The 15,876-nt window shown below is 36.0% G+C and overlaps 1 protein-coding gene across 2 annotated transcripts in view; it reads right to left on the bottom strand.

Moving 5' to 3' along the window:
* The window catches only part of NEDD1 (NEDD1 gamma-tubulin ring complex targeting factor), a 43,573-nt gene extending 30,628 nt beyond the window's left edge, over nt 1–12,945 (bottom strand). Inside the window, exons 1-5 of one of the 2 annotated variants that reach the window (XM_033118726.1) lie at nt 12,869–12,945; nt 10,887–11,030; nt 7,983–8,077; nt 3,988–4,104; nt 2,206–2,346 (exon numbers count right to left, since the gene is read on the bottom strand). In XM_033118726.1, the coding sequence (XP_032974617.1) occupies nt 2,206–2,346; nt 3,988–4,104; nt 7,983–8,077; nt 10,887–11,022 (489 nt within the window). In that variant the 5' untranslated portion in view covers nt 11,023–11,030; nt 12,869–12,945. Of the gene's footprint in view, nt 1–2,205; nt 2,347–3,987; nt 4,105–7,982; nt 8,078–10,886; nt 11,031–12,594 lie in introns of both variants that reach the window. The other variant, XM_033118725.1, reaches the window with a different exon arrangement.
* Between the last annotated feature and the right edge of the window lie 2,931 nt (nt 12,946–15,876).

The raw sequence follows: 15,876 nt of genomic DNA on the forward strand, positions 1-15,876 counted from the left end.
CCATGCAACAAAGCAAACATAAATGAAGACTAAAAGAAACCAGATACATAAATTCTTTGAAGAAATACTAGGTAGTGACCGGAAAGGGTTAAGATGGAGTCCTCTGGTGTGCCAGAAATGTTCTCTATCTTGATTTTGGTAGTGGCTACACAGGTGTATGTGTATATAAGAATTCATCCAGCTGTACACTTAAGATATACGCACTTTACCAATTAAAAAGATTTAAATATTTTACACATAATAAGGCCAAGAGCAATAAGCAAACCTAATGTTTTCAGGATTATTCCTTCATGCTTGGTTTTAATAAGAAAACTCTGCAGCAAGATACAATAAAAACTGAAATGTAAGAATATACATGGTAGTATCTGATCTAATTTTTGTGTTACTGAAAAGTCAGCCAGAAATGTACAAATCTAAATTTGTCATGAGTCTAATATACACGCCCCACCAAAAAAAAAATGGAAAGAAAATTAGTCTATTTCCTTACAAAGCAAGAAACTGAAACACTAGGTAAATTTTTTTCACACCAGTTCCAATGTCTATGAGCTTAGGCTTTATGTCTTGATTATGAACACACAAATAACCAAAAAAAAAAAAAATCACAAAAACAAAATATTACTTTCTGCATGTATGACAATATTAAGATGTTCCTGGTGGCCAATCAGTTAGCCTAGTCATAATGCAGACAGTGAGATTACTTCCAATGGCTTTTTTCAGTTCAAGTATTCTGGTTCTCACATTCAACTAATCAAAAACTTTCATTAGTTCCCTCAACACCTTCCAAAATAAAAGGCAAATCTTTGGTCTGGCATTCCAAGTCCCATATCAACACTATGTTCACATGTATCTTTCCCATCTTTTCTCACACTGGCCCTGTATAAAGCCCACGCACCTTCCTATTCCTTGTTTTTGCTCATGTGATTTCCTACATATAAAAATATCCCTGTCGCAAAGTTCTATATTAGCCTGTTAAAAATCTTTATTGTCTCTAAATGTATTCATCCACTCACATATTTATTGAGAATATCTTTCCATGTAAGGCACAAAGTTGGATGGCTGAGGACAAAGGAAATAAGATATGGTTCCAACTATAGTGCAGGCATGTAACGAGTTAACCCTAATATAAGTTAAAATCAAGTAACTGCCAAAGAGGACAGTTTATAGTATAGTAAAAACAAAACAAAAAAAAACAATTAAGGCTTAGACAGAACTGAAATCCTCTACCCTCCAATTTTCCCTATTTTATTCCCAATTGGATAGTTTTCTCTCACTGTTTTGAACCACCCTAAGATTATTTTATATCACCTATATTATAATTTATATGTGTATCTCTGTTATTCCCAATACATAGAAAACTTGGGAAGACTTTTTTCTTTGAATTTTTAATATCTATTAAATTTTCCTTAAACACTAAATATATACTATTCAAATAATGATTTTAAAAATTGTTTTTCAAAAGTGAGGAGCTCTTTTATCTGATAGTAATTATGGCCAAAATGATTGTAATAAAAAGGAAGGATTAAAGAAGTTGCACCTCATTGTAAATTTCTGTGAAGGAATTTCATGGCAAGTTGGCCAAGAATTAGATTTCTTGAGAAACTAAATTTATTCTTTCAAGAATTTTATAGACTAATTTTTTTATAAAGAAAAAAAAATTTGACTAATTTTACTTTGTAAAAAATTTCCCTAAGTACTTCTACATTACCCTGAAATACATGAATAAGCTTTGATACATTAACTATCATGTACTTAAACAACCAAAAAACAAAACTCAATTTACCCTATGCCTAAACACACTCCATTACCCCATGTCCACCAGAATATTTATGAACCTTTCTTGTAGCTGACACATTTAGAGCTATGCAACACTTTATAACTGTAATGTCATAGAAAGATTAATATCCATGTTTTGGGCTTAACCTCTTAGCACTATTTGTATTTTGTTATATATAGTTATATTCTAAGAGCAGATGACTATTCAATGGTCTAATTGAACTTAAGTAAGCACCTTAATCAAGTATGAATTAGCTTGTTATTTTAACATTTTCAAACACTACCATTAAAAAGTAGCTAGATGTAAGTTTTTCAAGCAAGCTAAATGCAAATGTAAAATATTTAATTTAAAAAACTTAAAATTCACCGTCTTACATACAACAATTCAACATCTATCTTATCAACTTTATTTTGAATAAACCCATACTGTACCTGGTTACTACCATGACCAAATGGAGTGCTAGATAAATTAGTGGTTACACTGTGCAAAATAATTTCACCACTGAGAGATCCAGAAGCAATGTAGCAATCATTCCAATTATATGTTACACTAGTTACTTCATCTTTATGATCCTGTAAGGAAAAAAAATGAAAGTACAGTGCCATATAACATTCAAACTACATTTTTGTAGACTTCATGTTTTATAAATATTATTTGTCAATCTAATATTTGCTTTAACATTTTCCTCAAATAACCTAAAAAAAAATTACTAAAGCAGGAAGCTATCTGATTAACACGACCTTCTCAGGGAACAGAGATTTATTTTTCATAACCATAATAATGATCAGACTGAAACAAAAGACAGAAAGGAATGGTAATTTTCTAAATGGCATTTTGTCTATCTTAAAGAATTCACTTCCACTAACAAATAACATTTATTGCAAGTTGACTATCATGAGAATCCCTGCCCTTGAGAGTATTACCGCTCAACTGAAAGACAGGACATTTAAATTAACATGAAAAAGGTAGAACAAATGTTAAGTGAATGACAGAGGCAAAGCGTGGAGAGGAAAGAGCAAGAGGCATCCCTGTAAACTGAGTTGATAGAGGAAGCTTTATGAAGACGTAAAGCTTGAGTTCAACATTAAAGAAAGGATAAGAGCTAAGTTAGGTGAAGGGGAAAGGAACCAGACACTACAACATGGAAGAGAGCAAAAAACAAAAGCCCCAAAGCCAGAATGAGTATGCTTGAGAGATGATAGCAGCTGCTTTTAATTGCTGAATACCTACTAATGCTGGGAGCTTTATATGTTGTTGTCATTATTATTATTATTATTATTATTATTATTATTATTAATCCTTAGAACAATCCTGGAGGCAAGGTCATTTTATCCCATTTTATAGATGACTTAACTAAATGAGGCACAGAAAGGTTAAGAAACCTGAGCAAGCCCCTGTAACTGGTAAGTGATAGAGCCAGGATTCAATTGCCGGTTAAATTCCAAAGACTCCCTCTATTAGGCTCTCAAATCCAAAGGGGAATCCACTTTGTGGAAATAAAACTTGTTTGGTTTTAAATAAAATGAGTTCACAAGGACTATGTTTTCCAACATCGAATTAGAGCAATCTAGCAGGAACACAGAAAAGTGATCAGGATTAGGGGTACAGTTTTTCACAGTTTGCTGTCAGATCTTAATGTAAACAAAGTAACCTTTATATTTAATAATTACATTAACGTACTATGAAGAATAGTAACTATAATATTCTACTTATATGACAACTTTTTCAAATGGTTGAAAAAGTTGTTTCACGCATGTTTGGAGATATCTTTACATTTTATTCCTTTTCTAAATCAAAGAAACAACTGCTGTCCTGAGGAAAAAAATGCCTGATAAGAAGAAAAAAACCAAAGAGTAGACATTGAGAGCATTGTTCCCACTTGGGAAATTAAGAACATGAGGTCTAACACAATTTCAATGACTTTGTACTCGTAAAGAGGCAAGTGTCTTTCATATTTCTGTGGAAATAAGTCACTCAATAAACATTTACTAAGGACCTAGCAAGTGCCAGAAGTTGTGTTGTTACCAGAAAGAGCACTGCAGAGAAGGGATCCAAAGGTGAAAGATTAGGTTTCCCACTATTACAATTAGTTATGTACTTTGGTACCAAAGCATTTTATTTTTATCATAAATGCTCAAAATTAAAAGTTTGGTAACTAAACACACTGAGACATACTAATTTCTATAAAGATTAAAAGAAAAAAAGTTGCTTACCTTAAGAGATCGATGAACTCTTTTTGATTTTAAATCCCAAATATTAACAGTGTTATTTAGGCCTCCGCTTACCAAATACATAGATGTTGAATTCAAACTGACACATGTCTGCTTTTGCTATTAAAGAAAAAAAAGTTACCTTAATTTAATAGGCCCAGACATGACTTTCAAGTCTTCTCCAACACTTAGTAACACTTAGTATTTGTTGAATTAAATGCTATACCCATGCTATTTATACTAAAGATTCACATCTCATCATCTTCCACATGGATCCAAGAGCTGGTAATGAGTTCAAAAAAGTTTCAAGGAAATCAACTAGATTCGTGATCTCTTCCACAGAACAGAGGCGGCAGAGGGACCTTAGGAAACTCAGCAAATCTTGGCCTCCCCTCAGGGCTTACTTGCCCTTAACATCTCTCCTTACTAACACCAGGTCGTGCACTTCCACAGTGTCTTGAATTAGATAGAACCAACCAATAGCTCAGAAAACACTACAGGTAGAGGGAACTTGAAGGATGTCCAAGCTCCTCGTTTTACAGATGGGGAGAGCTTTATAAAGAGGACAAAAGACTTGCCCAAAGCCTCACAGCAAATCTCCCCCCTAAGGAGCCCAAGTCTCAAGTATCAGGTCATCACAATTTGACTCTACACTTTTCCCCATGTCTGTAAAGAGACCACGCATTCAGTTTCTCAAGGTAAAAGTCTAAAATTACCCAATTCCTCATTCACCTTCCCCACAATCTATCATAAATTCTCTAAACTCCAACACTAAAATAAATCCCACATGGGCCCCCCTTTATCGCTATTCCTACGGGAACACCCTAATCTGACCCTGCCTCTCAAACCACAGTAGCAACCTCCCAACTGGTTGTCCTGCTGCCACTCCTACTTGCCTACATTCTATGCTGTAAGTAGGGTCACCTTTAAAAAATCAGATCACGTCTCTCCCATCTACAAATCTTCAATGGCTTCTAATCAGCCCCAGAATAAATTCTGAACTCATTAACCTGGCTTTCAAAGCCCTATTCATCTGGCCCCGTCCTACCTCACCTCTCACCAGTTTCCTCCTCACCCACTAATTCTCCAGCCACAATGACCTTCTTCCGTTCCCTCAACAGAACAACTCTGTATTTGCCTTACGGCTTCAAGGCAGCTATTTTTGCCGGGAAAGTTAAATTTCCTGAAGCCTGGCTGAATGACTTCTTCTGGGCAACAGACAGCAACTTACATGCCACCTCCTGACTCAGGAGACTTCCCTTGGCCACCTAATGTAACTTGCTATCTCAATATTTTATTTTAGTTCCCTGCATAACAACATATGACTATCTGGGTATTCAGTTTACTAGTTTATTGTCTGTCTTCCACCAGGCTATTAATTTCATTAGAACAAAGACCATATCTATGCTCAATAAATACTGATAAAATTAATGGCTGAAAATACAGAGGTTATCAAGTTTTTCTCACAATGATTATTATCTGTGAGTGTCACCTCTCTGGTGGTATCAATCCATAACTATGCTACACAGCAGAACTCAACATTACATGTTTTTTTCCATTTAACATTCGGGTACACTATGTAGTTAGAGTAATTGTTCTCACTTTCAGTTGAATGCCATGAGAAAAAAATAGAGAAATGAATTCAAAAGGAAACATTTTTGTGGCTTAGTTAAAAAGTTAAAAGGCAAGCTTTATAGGTTTAAATAAATCATCTCACCTTTCTGAGCCTACATTTCTTCATCTGAGAAATGAAAGATGAGGACTAGATCTACCGGTCCTAACTTGAGAGTCCATGCATCTCATAAACATCCTCTGCTCAAGAGAGCACTGGATTCTTAAAGGGCTGGAGATGGTCCCCCACCCCAAGGTTTCTTACACTCTCAAACTCTGCCCAAGAGTCAAAATTACTAACGCATAACAATATCAGAAGCACACTGCAGCAATGTTTCAGTATAGTTGGTATAATTCTCTTCTAGGCACCATACTAGGAACTGACTTTGGTCGAAACAGAGTAATAAGGTCTGGTTATCACTGCAAATCAGGACAGTTTGTTAAGAGCTATAAAAATAATGTTTAATGAAAACAGACAAGAATAGTGTCAATCAAAGATCAATGTATTAGGATTCTAATTGTCAAAAACAACGCAAATTATTCTTAAGGGCTCAGAACAAAAACTAGTATTTATAGCTGGCTTACCCCGATGATTGAAGATCTTTTTTTATGTTAATATATTATTAATGTAGCTAAGGAACTTAAATAATTAATAGAAATTATATGGTTTTTACAAGAATACTATACCCCAAGACACAAGCAATGGGTGCAGTTTTTAAAATCTAAAAATAAAGCTGGTCAAATTTCTAGGTTATATAGTAGCCTATTATATCCATATTATACTGTTAATTCCAATCTGCCTTCTTTAAAGAAATAAAATATAAAATCAAAGAATATAAATATGAACTTGAAGTTCTACTTTAAAAATAATGTTAAACTAATCCAGAATCTTATTTTCCCATATAGGAAAGGTCTAATATCTCAAATGGCACATGAGTAATAGTACTTAGATCTTACAAAACAAAGGTTATCGACACACTAATATGTTATAAGAAATTACCAATCAAGGCTACAGAACCAACATTTGCAAAATATTTCTATAATTAAAGCAGATTCAAATTATAACCATAATGACCTCACTTCCATCCACCTGCATTCTGATGTGATTTCTTAACTGTGGGAAAGAGAACTATAGCAACAGATGTGCAATATTCACAAAATTTAGAATAAATTGTGTCACATTTGTGAATATCAGGTTATTTTCATACTTTAATAACAACAAAAAAGGTTCCAAACTGGTTCTAAATCATAATGCATAAAAGTAGCACAATATATATTGTGATGGAAGTGAAAATCAAAACGGTTTTGATTTTGATATTTAAACAAACATTTGTTGACACCTTTGCTGGGATTTAACTCTCCAAAGATGACTAAGATATTTAGCCTTCCCTGGAAGAATACACTTTGACTTTGATTGACCAGGAACGCTCTCTGCTGCAATTTTACTTAATTGGACTTGAATAGGTAGAGTACCTCAAACTCCATTTCTACCCTTAGCAGACATTCTCTCTGGCCCAGCCTCCAAAGTAGGTGAGCTGGATGCTTGAATCAATCCCACCAGATACCTTTATAAGTAGATGAGCTAATATTCCATTTCCTGCTGTGTTCTTTCTAATTGGTCTACTTTACCTATTCCGGTGTGTAAAATTAAGACAATTCATAATGATTTAGGGTCTGCTATGAAAACTTTGAAACTTAACAAAAGAACAAGGTACCAACTACTTGTACCTTTTTAATCAGACCTTATTTAAAAAAAAGCAATAGGTTTCAAGGAGTCTGTGATTAGAAATGAGGAAGCCAGCATTATCCTGAATCAGAGGGATTAATTTATAAAACAAAAGAATAAGAAAATATGCAGCAAGAGCTTCATTTAAATGCTCTGGGACCAAAGCCACTTTTGACAAAGCCATCTGGTTCCAGGAGAGCTTGGAGGCTCGGGCAGGCTCCTCAGGACCATGTAAACAAAGGCAAAAGCGGAAAGCTACCATCAGAGGTAGTCTTTAGCTGATGGTCCTGAGCCCAGTGTCAGTGAGGGCGGGGCTACATCATTAGGGCTCTACAGTCAAATCAACCTAGTGACCTAGGTGGGACTTGATCCTAAAACAGGCAGCAAAACCAGGGACCCTCCCACACATGGAAAATGGCAAAAGCAAGTGCCTAGTTGACAAAATCTAAGTCCTTGACTGCTCCCCTAGGATCCAGTATTGTTTTACCTAACGATGTTTCGTACCTGTCTCACCTGTAACTGTTACTGTATTATTTTGAGCTTAGGTTAAAAATGCTTTTAAAGACCTTTATATTTATTTGCAATCACCATAAAAAATAAGCAGTTACCACCCAAGAAGAACCGTTTTTTTTTTAAAGCTTTAAAAAAAAAAATTACTTACCCCTTCACCAAGCTCTAAAAGTGGTACAGGTTTACATTTGCAACTTGAAACAACAATTTTGTCACCACTGGAAGACGCTGTCACTAGAAAGTTATCTAAATGAAAAGTTATGGAGCATAAAACAATCCATGAGCATCTCTAGCACTAGATTAACTAATATAAGAATTGTGATGATCAAAGCAAGCACACTAACCTACAAAGAAAAGCAAATGAACATAGCTTATGCATTAGCTGTCACAAATGGCTCAGGTTACTAATTACAAGACTAATTCTTTTGACTACCACCACAGGGAAGAACTATCCTTTCTGGCTTTGCTATCACTTGAAAGCTATTTAACCCATGTGAAATACTACTCCATTTTCAAAGAGTAGGCCAGGAGGTCTAATTTTATCCTTTAAGAATGAGAACATGATAAAAGCAACATCAGCAAATACGAATCACCCTTTTCATCTATAAATGCTATTCAAGATAGTTATTAACACAGTGCTCAGTACTCATTTAAGCTAGGAAGCAAATATCCACATTAGCCTCCTATCTGTCCACTAAACAAATGAAATTTGGTGATTTCTCAGAACTAGAATTTTTGTAATAGAATGTTTCAATCTTAAATGTACTAAGAATATTACAGTAAATATAGCAGATATAAATAAATGTGGTTAAATAGCAACTATTTATGCTATGGAAGTTTTATTTTAAATTAAACTTAATAATTTCAAATGATTTAGTTATTTTAAAATTTAATTTAAAATTATATTTACCTTATTTTACAAATTATAAATGGAACAATCAGTAAACACAAAACAATTTAATTTAGGTATTTTAAAACTAAAATGATTAAGTACAATAATGCAACCAAAAACAAGAGTCTGATTTTGAAAGTCCTAACAAATTATCAGAAGTTCAAATCAATGCTTTTTAATAAGCAGTTCTAACTGCACTCCTTTTTGATGACTTACAAAACATTCACATATTTTATGAACCGTGGATTGTGATTTGATTATTATACACAATTCAAACAAAATCATTTCCACCTAGATATTCCAGCATTGAGAAAAATAAATCATGTCTCTTTCCTTGGCTTCTTCTGTTCACTTCTACTTTTCTTCTGAGAATATTGAAAAAACTGAAAGAATATGAGAGGGTAAAATAGTAACTCCTTTTTATTTCTCATGTAGTTTTAGAAGTCATGAGAAAGCGAGGAACACTACCTCGAGGACCAAAAACAAAAACACCCAAAAACAAATCTCCCTGGCACCTCACTATTAACCCCATCCTTGGAATCTATACCACATAGGCCCTAAGTCTCTGGTAAATCCTTCTTCAGTAACTAACCTCCATGGAAGGGATCAAAGCCTCATTAGGAAAAAGATCATACAAGAATTATATAAGAATAAAGCTTCCAGTGCACGTCCACTGTATAAGAAAACTATGCAAAAATAAGACCAAATTTCAAAAGTCATACGATACCTCCTCATAGACACATCAGTTTTGTTGAGAGACCATTAAATGGTTTATCACTAAATGCCAACTCTTAATAAAACTCCTTGGAATAAAAAAAACACCAAAAATATCATACTTATTAAGAATTGCTATTTTTCTCTTATACTGTAAGTAACAGGGAAAATTAAACTCTAAACATAATAAAAATTCAATAAAGAGATGCTACCTCACATATTTGTCACTCTCTTTAAAACATTTTCCCCCAATACATATCTGGAAAGTCCTTAAAAAATGTAGTCACTGCACCTTGAGTTTGATTAATAGAACACCAAAGTAATTTATTTTGCTACTATAATACCAAATCAAGGAATGATGAAGAGGTAAATTTAATTCAGTAAGAAAATTCATCATTTTTGTTACAAGAACAATTAGGTTAGGCATGAAAACCTCTAATGTTGTTGTTTATGAATCAGTCACATTTTAAAGCTTTAATATTTTTACTTTCATCAGGAAGCAGAATATTAATTATTTGGTACTGATAACATCAGAAACATTAAAACCTAATTTGTTGTTTAAACAATAGTGTAGCAGTTCTACAAAAAGAATGATAATATCTAGCATACCAAGTATACAGAACATGCTCATATAAAAAGTAATGAGTATTTTGTTTATAGCAGTGGTTCTCAACTGGGGGCTACTGACCTCTGGTAAGGAGAGGCCAGAAAGACTCCCAAACATCTTATAATGCACAGGACAGTCCCTATAACAAAATATTATTTGGGCCAAAATGACCATAATGGGAGGCTGAGAAATCCTGATTTACAAGCTTCAATGCCTCATTTATTTTATCCACATATGGGAGCTTACTAAGACAGGGAGGGTGTGAATCAGAAACATAAAAAGCTTAGAAAAATTCAATATCAATAATGTTTGGAAAATGAGACTATTTTCATCATAGAAAGGAAGAGAAATACGAAAGTACATAAAATGCGGATGGTTGGACAATTTTAATTTTTATCTCCTCCCCCAAACTTTGCTTCTGCCTTTGAGTTCTGTCTTTCATTATCAAATCAGATCAACAAATATACGAATGCAGATGCAAAAATTCATTGCAAAACCTTTCAGAATTTTTCTTACCATTACCTACCTTATTCTATCTGATTCAATAACAAACTTTTGATAAGAAAACTAATTCTATGGTCTGGAGCCAGTAATTTATTTACACAAATATATATCACTGTTTTTCAATGTAGTGGTCTGCAACTAAAATTTTTAAAAATGATATCAACAAAGAGTATCAGTGTGCATTCACATGATATACTGATTTTTAAACTTCTGTTTCTTATCTGTCTTTCACAGGTATGCAAAATATGCTTCTCATTATGGGTGGCATGCAAAAGTTCCATTGATACTGGTTGTTTAACCTAACAAAAAGTGGTTATTTAAAAAAACAAAAAGGATACTATTGCTGCTCCAACACATTGAGCTGATTCCATGTGGTGAAGTGTGTGGGTTGAATTTATCCACCAATGTCATAGATGAAGCATCCCATATTTTAATATCATCTCCTGACGAAGCAAATCTGAGGTTTTCCTGCATGACTGCACCTATAAATAGTTTAAGACAATATATTTTAAAAACAATTAAGGATAGGCAAAAAAAAAAAAAGTGAAAATAAAGCATCTAATCTCAAACAAGTGGCATTTATCCACTTGTTCCAGAGTGTGCTCACCACAAAATCCTGAGATTTTGTCTTGTTTACTACCAGTCTTGAAACATTCCTGGCACACAGTAGGTACTCACAAATAAGTGTTGGATAGTTAAGCTCCTCCTCTTTTTAAACATGTATGATAAACTGGAGCCCTCCTGTAGTCACTCCAATTTTTTCAAATAACTCCAAAATTAAAAAATACAGCCAAAGGAGATGTCACCAAGTCCCTATATCAATTCTTGTTCTATAACACCCTCACTCATGTTATTTATTCACAATATATAGTTCAAACACGTAATTCTGGCAAAGTGATTTCACCAACTAAGGCAATCTAGAAGACAAGAAAGCACAGAAACTACTCTAGGCAGATACTTTAAAGAATAGCAAATAGTAATGCATGACAGGTCAGAAAAAATGCTCAAAAATACATGGGAGGAAGGGAAGGGGAACTAGAAATACATCCTCGCCTTCCTGGTGTGGACAGTGCAAGAGTATAGCATAGCGTGTAACGTCACAGACAGGTTCCCAAGTCATCGATAAAACATCTCATTTATGTCCAGCATACCCTATTTCAAAGGACAAGTTAGAGGGATAATAAATTATAGGGCCCTTTGATTCTCAAGAGACAAAAAAAAAAAAAGTTTTTAATGTTTATAAAAAGGCCAAAACTTGCTAACTAGAAAAGTCAGTTATGTGATTCATTATGCTTCATTTATCAGATAATGCAGTGCTACTAAAAGTCGTTAGTCACCTGTTGCAATAAAGGCAGTGTTTGGATCTGATGCCGTAGCATGTGGTAACATGCACTCTTGGTTCCCTACTCAAGGAACAATATAAGGCTGGAAAGGCGATCTCTACACCCAGTAAACACAAGTGCAAGATGTTTTCACTACACTTTTACACCATTCCTGTTGAGTGCTGTGGAGTAGTGGGAAGATCACTTAAGCCAGGGCTCAGAAAAAGTGGGTTCAAACTAAGTGCCCCAGAGTTAGCTGACAAGTGACTTTGGCCAAGTCATTTAATGTGTTTCCTTCTCTGAGAGTGGAGAGGAGAAGGGGACCATCTGCCCACCTACCTCAGTCTTCTGAGAACTGAGCACAATTAAGGAAGAGGCATTACATCAGCCTTTCAAAGTGGGTCCCACCGAAAGGGAGCTGTCAGGACACAAGGCGGTACCAGACCGCCAGCCCCAGATTTGCGGATAACCGGTACATGAAACAACTCTAATACAACACTTCGTTTACACAAATAAAAGTCCCCCAAAGTTCATTCACCAAAAATGCACTTTACTTGCTGGAGACTTGCTCAACTGGGGTTACCCTGTGAAATCATTCGAGCGTCTATTAAACGAATATTAAACGAGTCGTATTTGAGAAGTTTACGAAAGGGGAGGCAGACTGTGAAGAAGCTGTAAACTTTTCGGAGGCAGCACACCACCCCCAGAGCCACCACCAACCTACCCCGGCGACCCCGGCCACCTCTCAGGCCAGGCAGGAGGCCGTCGCGGGCAGAGAGGTGCGCGACCCCGGCCCGCGGCTCCCGGCAACTTCCGCGCCAAACGCTCCGCCGCGCCCCTGCCCGGCAACCGTCCGGAGCGCGGGACCAGCCCAGGCGTGGGGAGTCCCGGGACCTCCGACCCGCCCCCTGAAGTGGCCGGAGGGCGGACGGGGTTCAGGAACGTGCAAGGACACGCTGGACGACCGCCAGCTGACCCCAACCCCTCCGGAACCTCACCTCTCAGCCGAGGAACGCCGGGGGCCAAGGCACGGCCCGCTCCGGCGCTGTGCTTCCGGCTCCCGCCCGGACTGTTAAACTTCGACGGCCGGAAGTCCCACCCCCAAATGGCGTCACCTGGCGAGGCTCAGCCCCAGGCTCTGGCTGGCGATCGCGGGGTAGGGCCTGGTGCAGGGGCCGATCCTGGAGTAGTATTAGGCCGCTGCTGGGGATGTTATCCCTATGCAAGGGCGGGAATTGCGGGCCTGGGCGGCTTCCTCCACACCCCACCTACAACGCGCCAGCCACAAGCTGCTACACCTTTGTCATTCATTTGTTCCCTGACTGCCTACACTGTGCCAGGCACTATGCTTGACTCTGAGTGAAAGGTGATGGGTTCAGCCTAGGAATACAGGGGTACAGCAATCGCTTATGGTCCCTGGCTCCGTGGAGCTTACAATACAGTATAGGAGGTAGATATTAATAAATAATTATATACTTCAATGAAAAGTGAAATTGTGACAATTGCTTCAAAGGAAAGGTATATGATGTATGAAAGTCCCAAATAAGGGAAATGAACATGAATGTGGTATAGGATACGCTTTCCTGAAGAGGAAACCATGGAGAGCAGGTTAATACCACAATTTACAAATCGGAAACATGTTCAGAAAGGCTAAGAGATAACCCAAAGTGTAAGCACCTGAGTTATCTGACTTTAAACTCACGATCTTTTTTCCACGTCACGCTGCTGAGTCAGCAACATTAAACATCATCTGGTTGGTAATTCTGAAGGGGATGCTTCTCAGAGTGCAAAAAGAGCTGAACTGAGTTTTCAAATGCCCCTTCTACCAGGGCCTCTTATAAGCTCTAGTGACAATTTGTGCTGAGAATACTTACAATAAATATAGGGCATTTCTTCTGCAAACAGTGTTATTATTCTGTCATCCAAGTACATCTGGAGTGTCTTTCTAAGCTAGGTGTATAAGCCCCAGTTATTTGTACCCATATTGCAAACAACTGAAAAACTCTTAACAAGTGCAGTTTTTTAGAGTGGAAATGGGAGTCCTAGCCAAGTTATAAAGATTGATGGTGAGTCTCAAAAGAAGAAAGATAGCAAGCAGCAACTACCTTAATTGTATAATTTGCAGTTCTTGAGGTTATTAAATTTTGACAGCAATGAGAGCCAAAAATTGAGAAATGAGAAAATAGAGTAAGGAAGTGAGGAGAGGGACAATCAGGGCAAACGGGGAAAAGACAGTTAACTAAACCTCTATAACTTTGAAGCCAGCGGGAAAATTAGAATATATGAAGCAACATATGATATAATAATATCTATCATATATACATATTATATGTTATATAAGAGCACATATAACAATAGATATTCATTGAACACATACTTTACTAAGTACTATATGTGTGTATAAGTATGATATATATAATGTGTATATGCATACTATATATATAATATATATATAATTTCATCTTTCTAAAAGCACATACAAAGTCTGACAATTAAGATTGTGAACTTGTTGCAACAATGTTGCTAACCTTTTTCGATGTCAGAGGGATTATTTATTATGAATTTGTACCAACTGGACAAACAGTTCACCAAGTTTACTATTTGGAAGTGCTGAAAAGGCTGCATGAAAAAGTTAGACAACCTGAAGTTTTCGCCAACAATTCATGGCTCTTGCATCACGGCAATTCACATGGCACTGTCTGTGAGGGAGTTTTTAGCCAGTAAACAAATAACTATATTGGAACCCCCTCTCTACTCACCTGATCTGGCCGCCAATGACCTCTTTCTTTACCCGAAGATAAAGGAAATGTTGAAAGGAAGACATTTTGATAACATTCAGGACATCAAGGGTAATACAATGACCGCTCTGATGGGCATCCCAGAAAAAGAGTTCCAAAATTGCTTTGAAGGGTGGACTAGGCGCTGGCGTCAGTGCATAGCTTCCCAAGGGGAGTACTTCGAAGGTGGCCATAGTGATATTCAGCAATGAGGTATGTAGCACTTTTTCTAGGATGAGTTCAGCGAACTTAATTGTTCAACCTCATATATACTATTCTACGTCTCCACTTTACATATGAAGAAAAAGGTTAAGTAACTTGCCTAAGGTCACACAGTTAAGAAATGGTATGGACTGGAGATAAACCCAGATTCATAAGACTACAAAGACTGTGCTGTAAGTCATTATGCTGTATAGTCAAGAGCCAAAACACTGCGTAAAGACCCAAATGTTAACCTCACTCTTCCTTCCCTGTTGGTGCCACAGCCTCATAAAACCTTGCATGGTTCTGGAACTATCTTGTCATAAACAAGTCTCAATAGGTTTAAAAGAATAAATCTTACAAAGTATGTTATCTGATCACAATAGAATTAAATAGAAATAGAAAATAATAAAGCATCTAGAAAAGCCCCAAATATCTAAAAATAAAAAACCTTACTTCAAAATAACACATAGGTCAAAGAAGAAATCAAGTTACACATAAATTAGAAAATATCTAAACTGAATAAATAAAATGCAACATAAAAAAATTTATGGAATTCAGCTAATACAGTGCTTAGACAAAAATATATAGGTTTAAATGTCTATATTACAAAAAAAATGAAAGATCCAAAATCAATGATCTACACTCTCTCATAAGGAACTTAGAGAAAGAGGAGCAAATTAAACACAAGTAAAGATAAGAGTGCAGAACAATGAAATTGAAAACAAATGGACAGTATTCTTTGAAATGATTAATAAAATTCATAAACCTCTAGCTACAAATATCAAGAAGAAAAACATGAAGTATCAGCATGAGAATAGAAAGGCCATCAGAACAGAACCAACGATATTTAAAAAGATAATAAGGGAAGAATATAAACAACTTTATGCTAATAAATCTGGTAACAACATGAACAAGTATTTTGAAGACATATATAAAAACTGAAACAAAAAGAAATAGATAATATGAATAGTTCTACATACACTACAAAATTTGAATTCATAACAAAGAAAACCCCAAGATCAGAT

Source organism: Rhinolophus ferrumequinum, chromosome 10, assembly GCF_004115265.2.
Source record: "Rhinolophus ferrumequinum isolate MPI-CBG mRhiFer1 chromosome 10, mRhiFer1_v1.p, whole genome shotgun sequence".
Lineage (NCBI taxonomy): Eukaryota > Metazoa > Chordata > Mammalia > Chiroptera > Rhinolophidae > Rhinolophus > Rhinolophus ferrumequinum.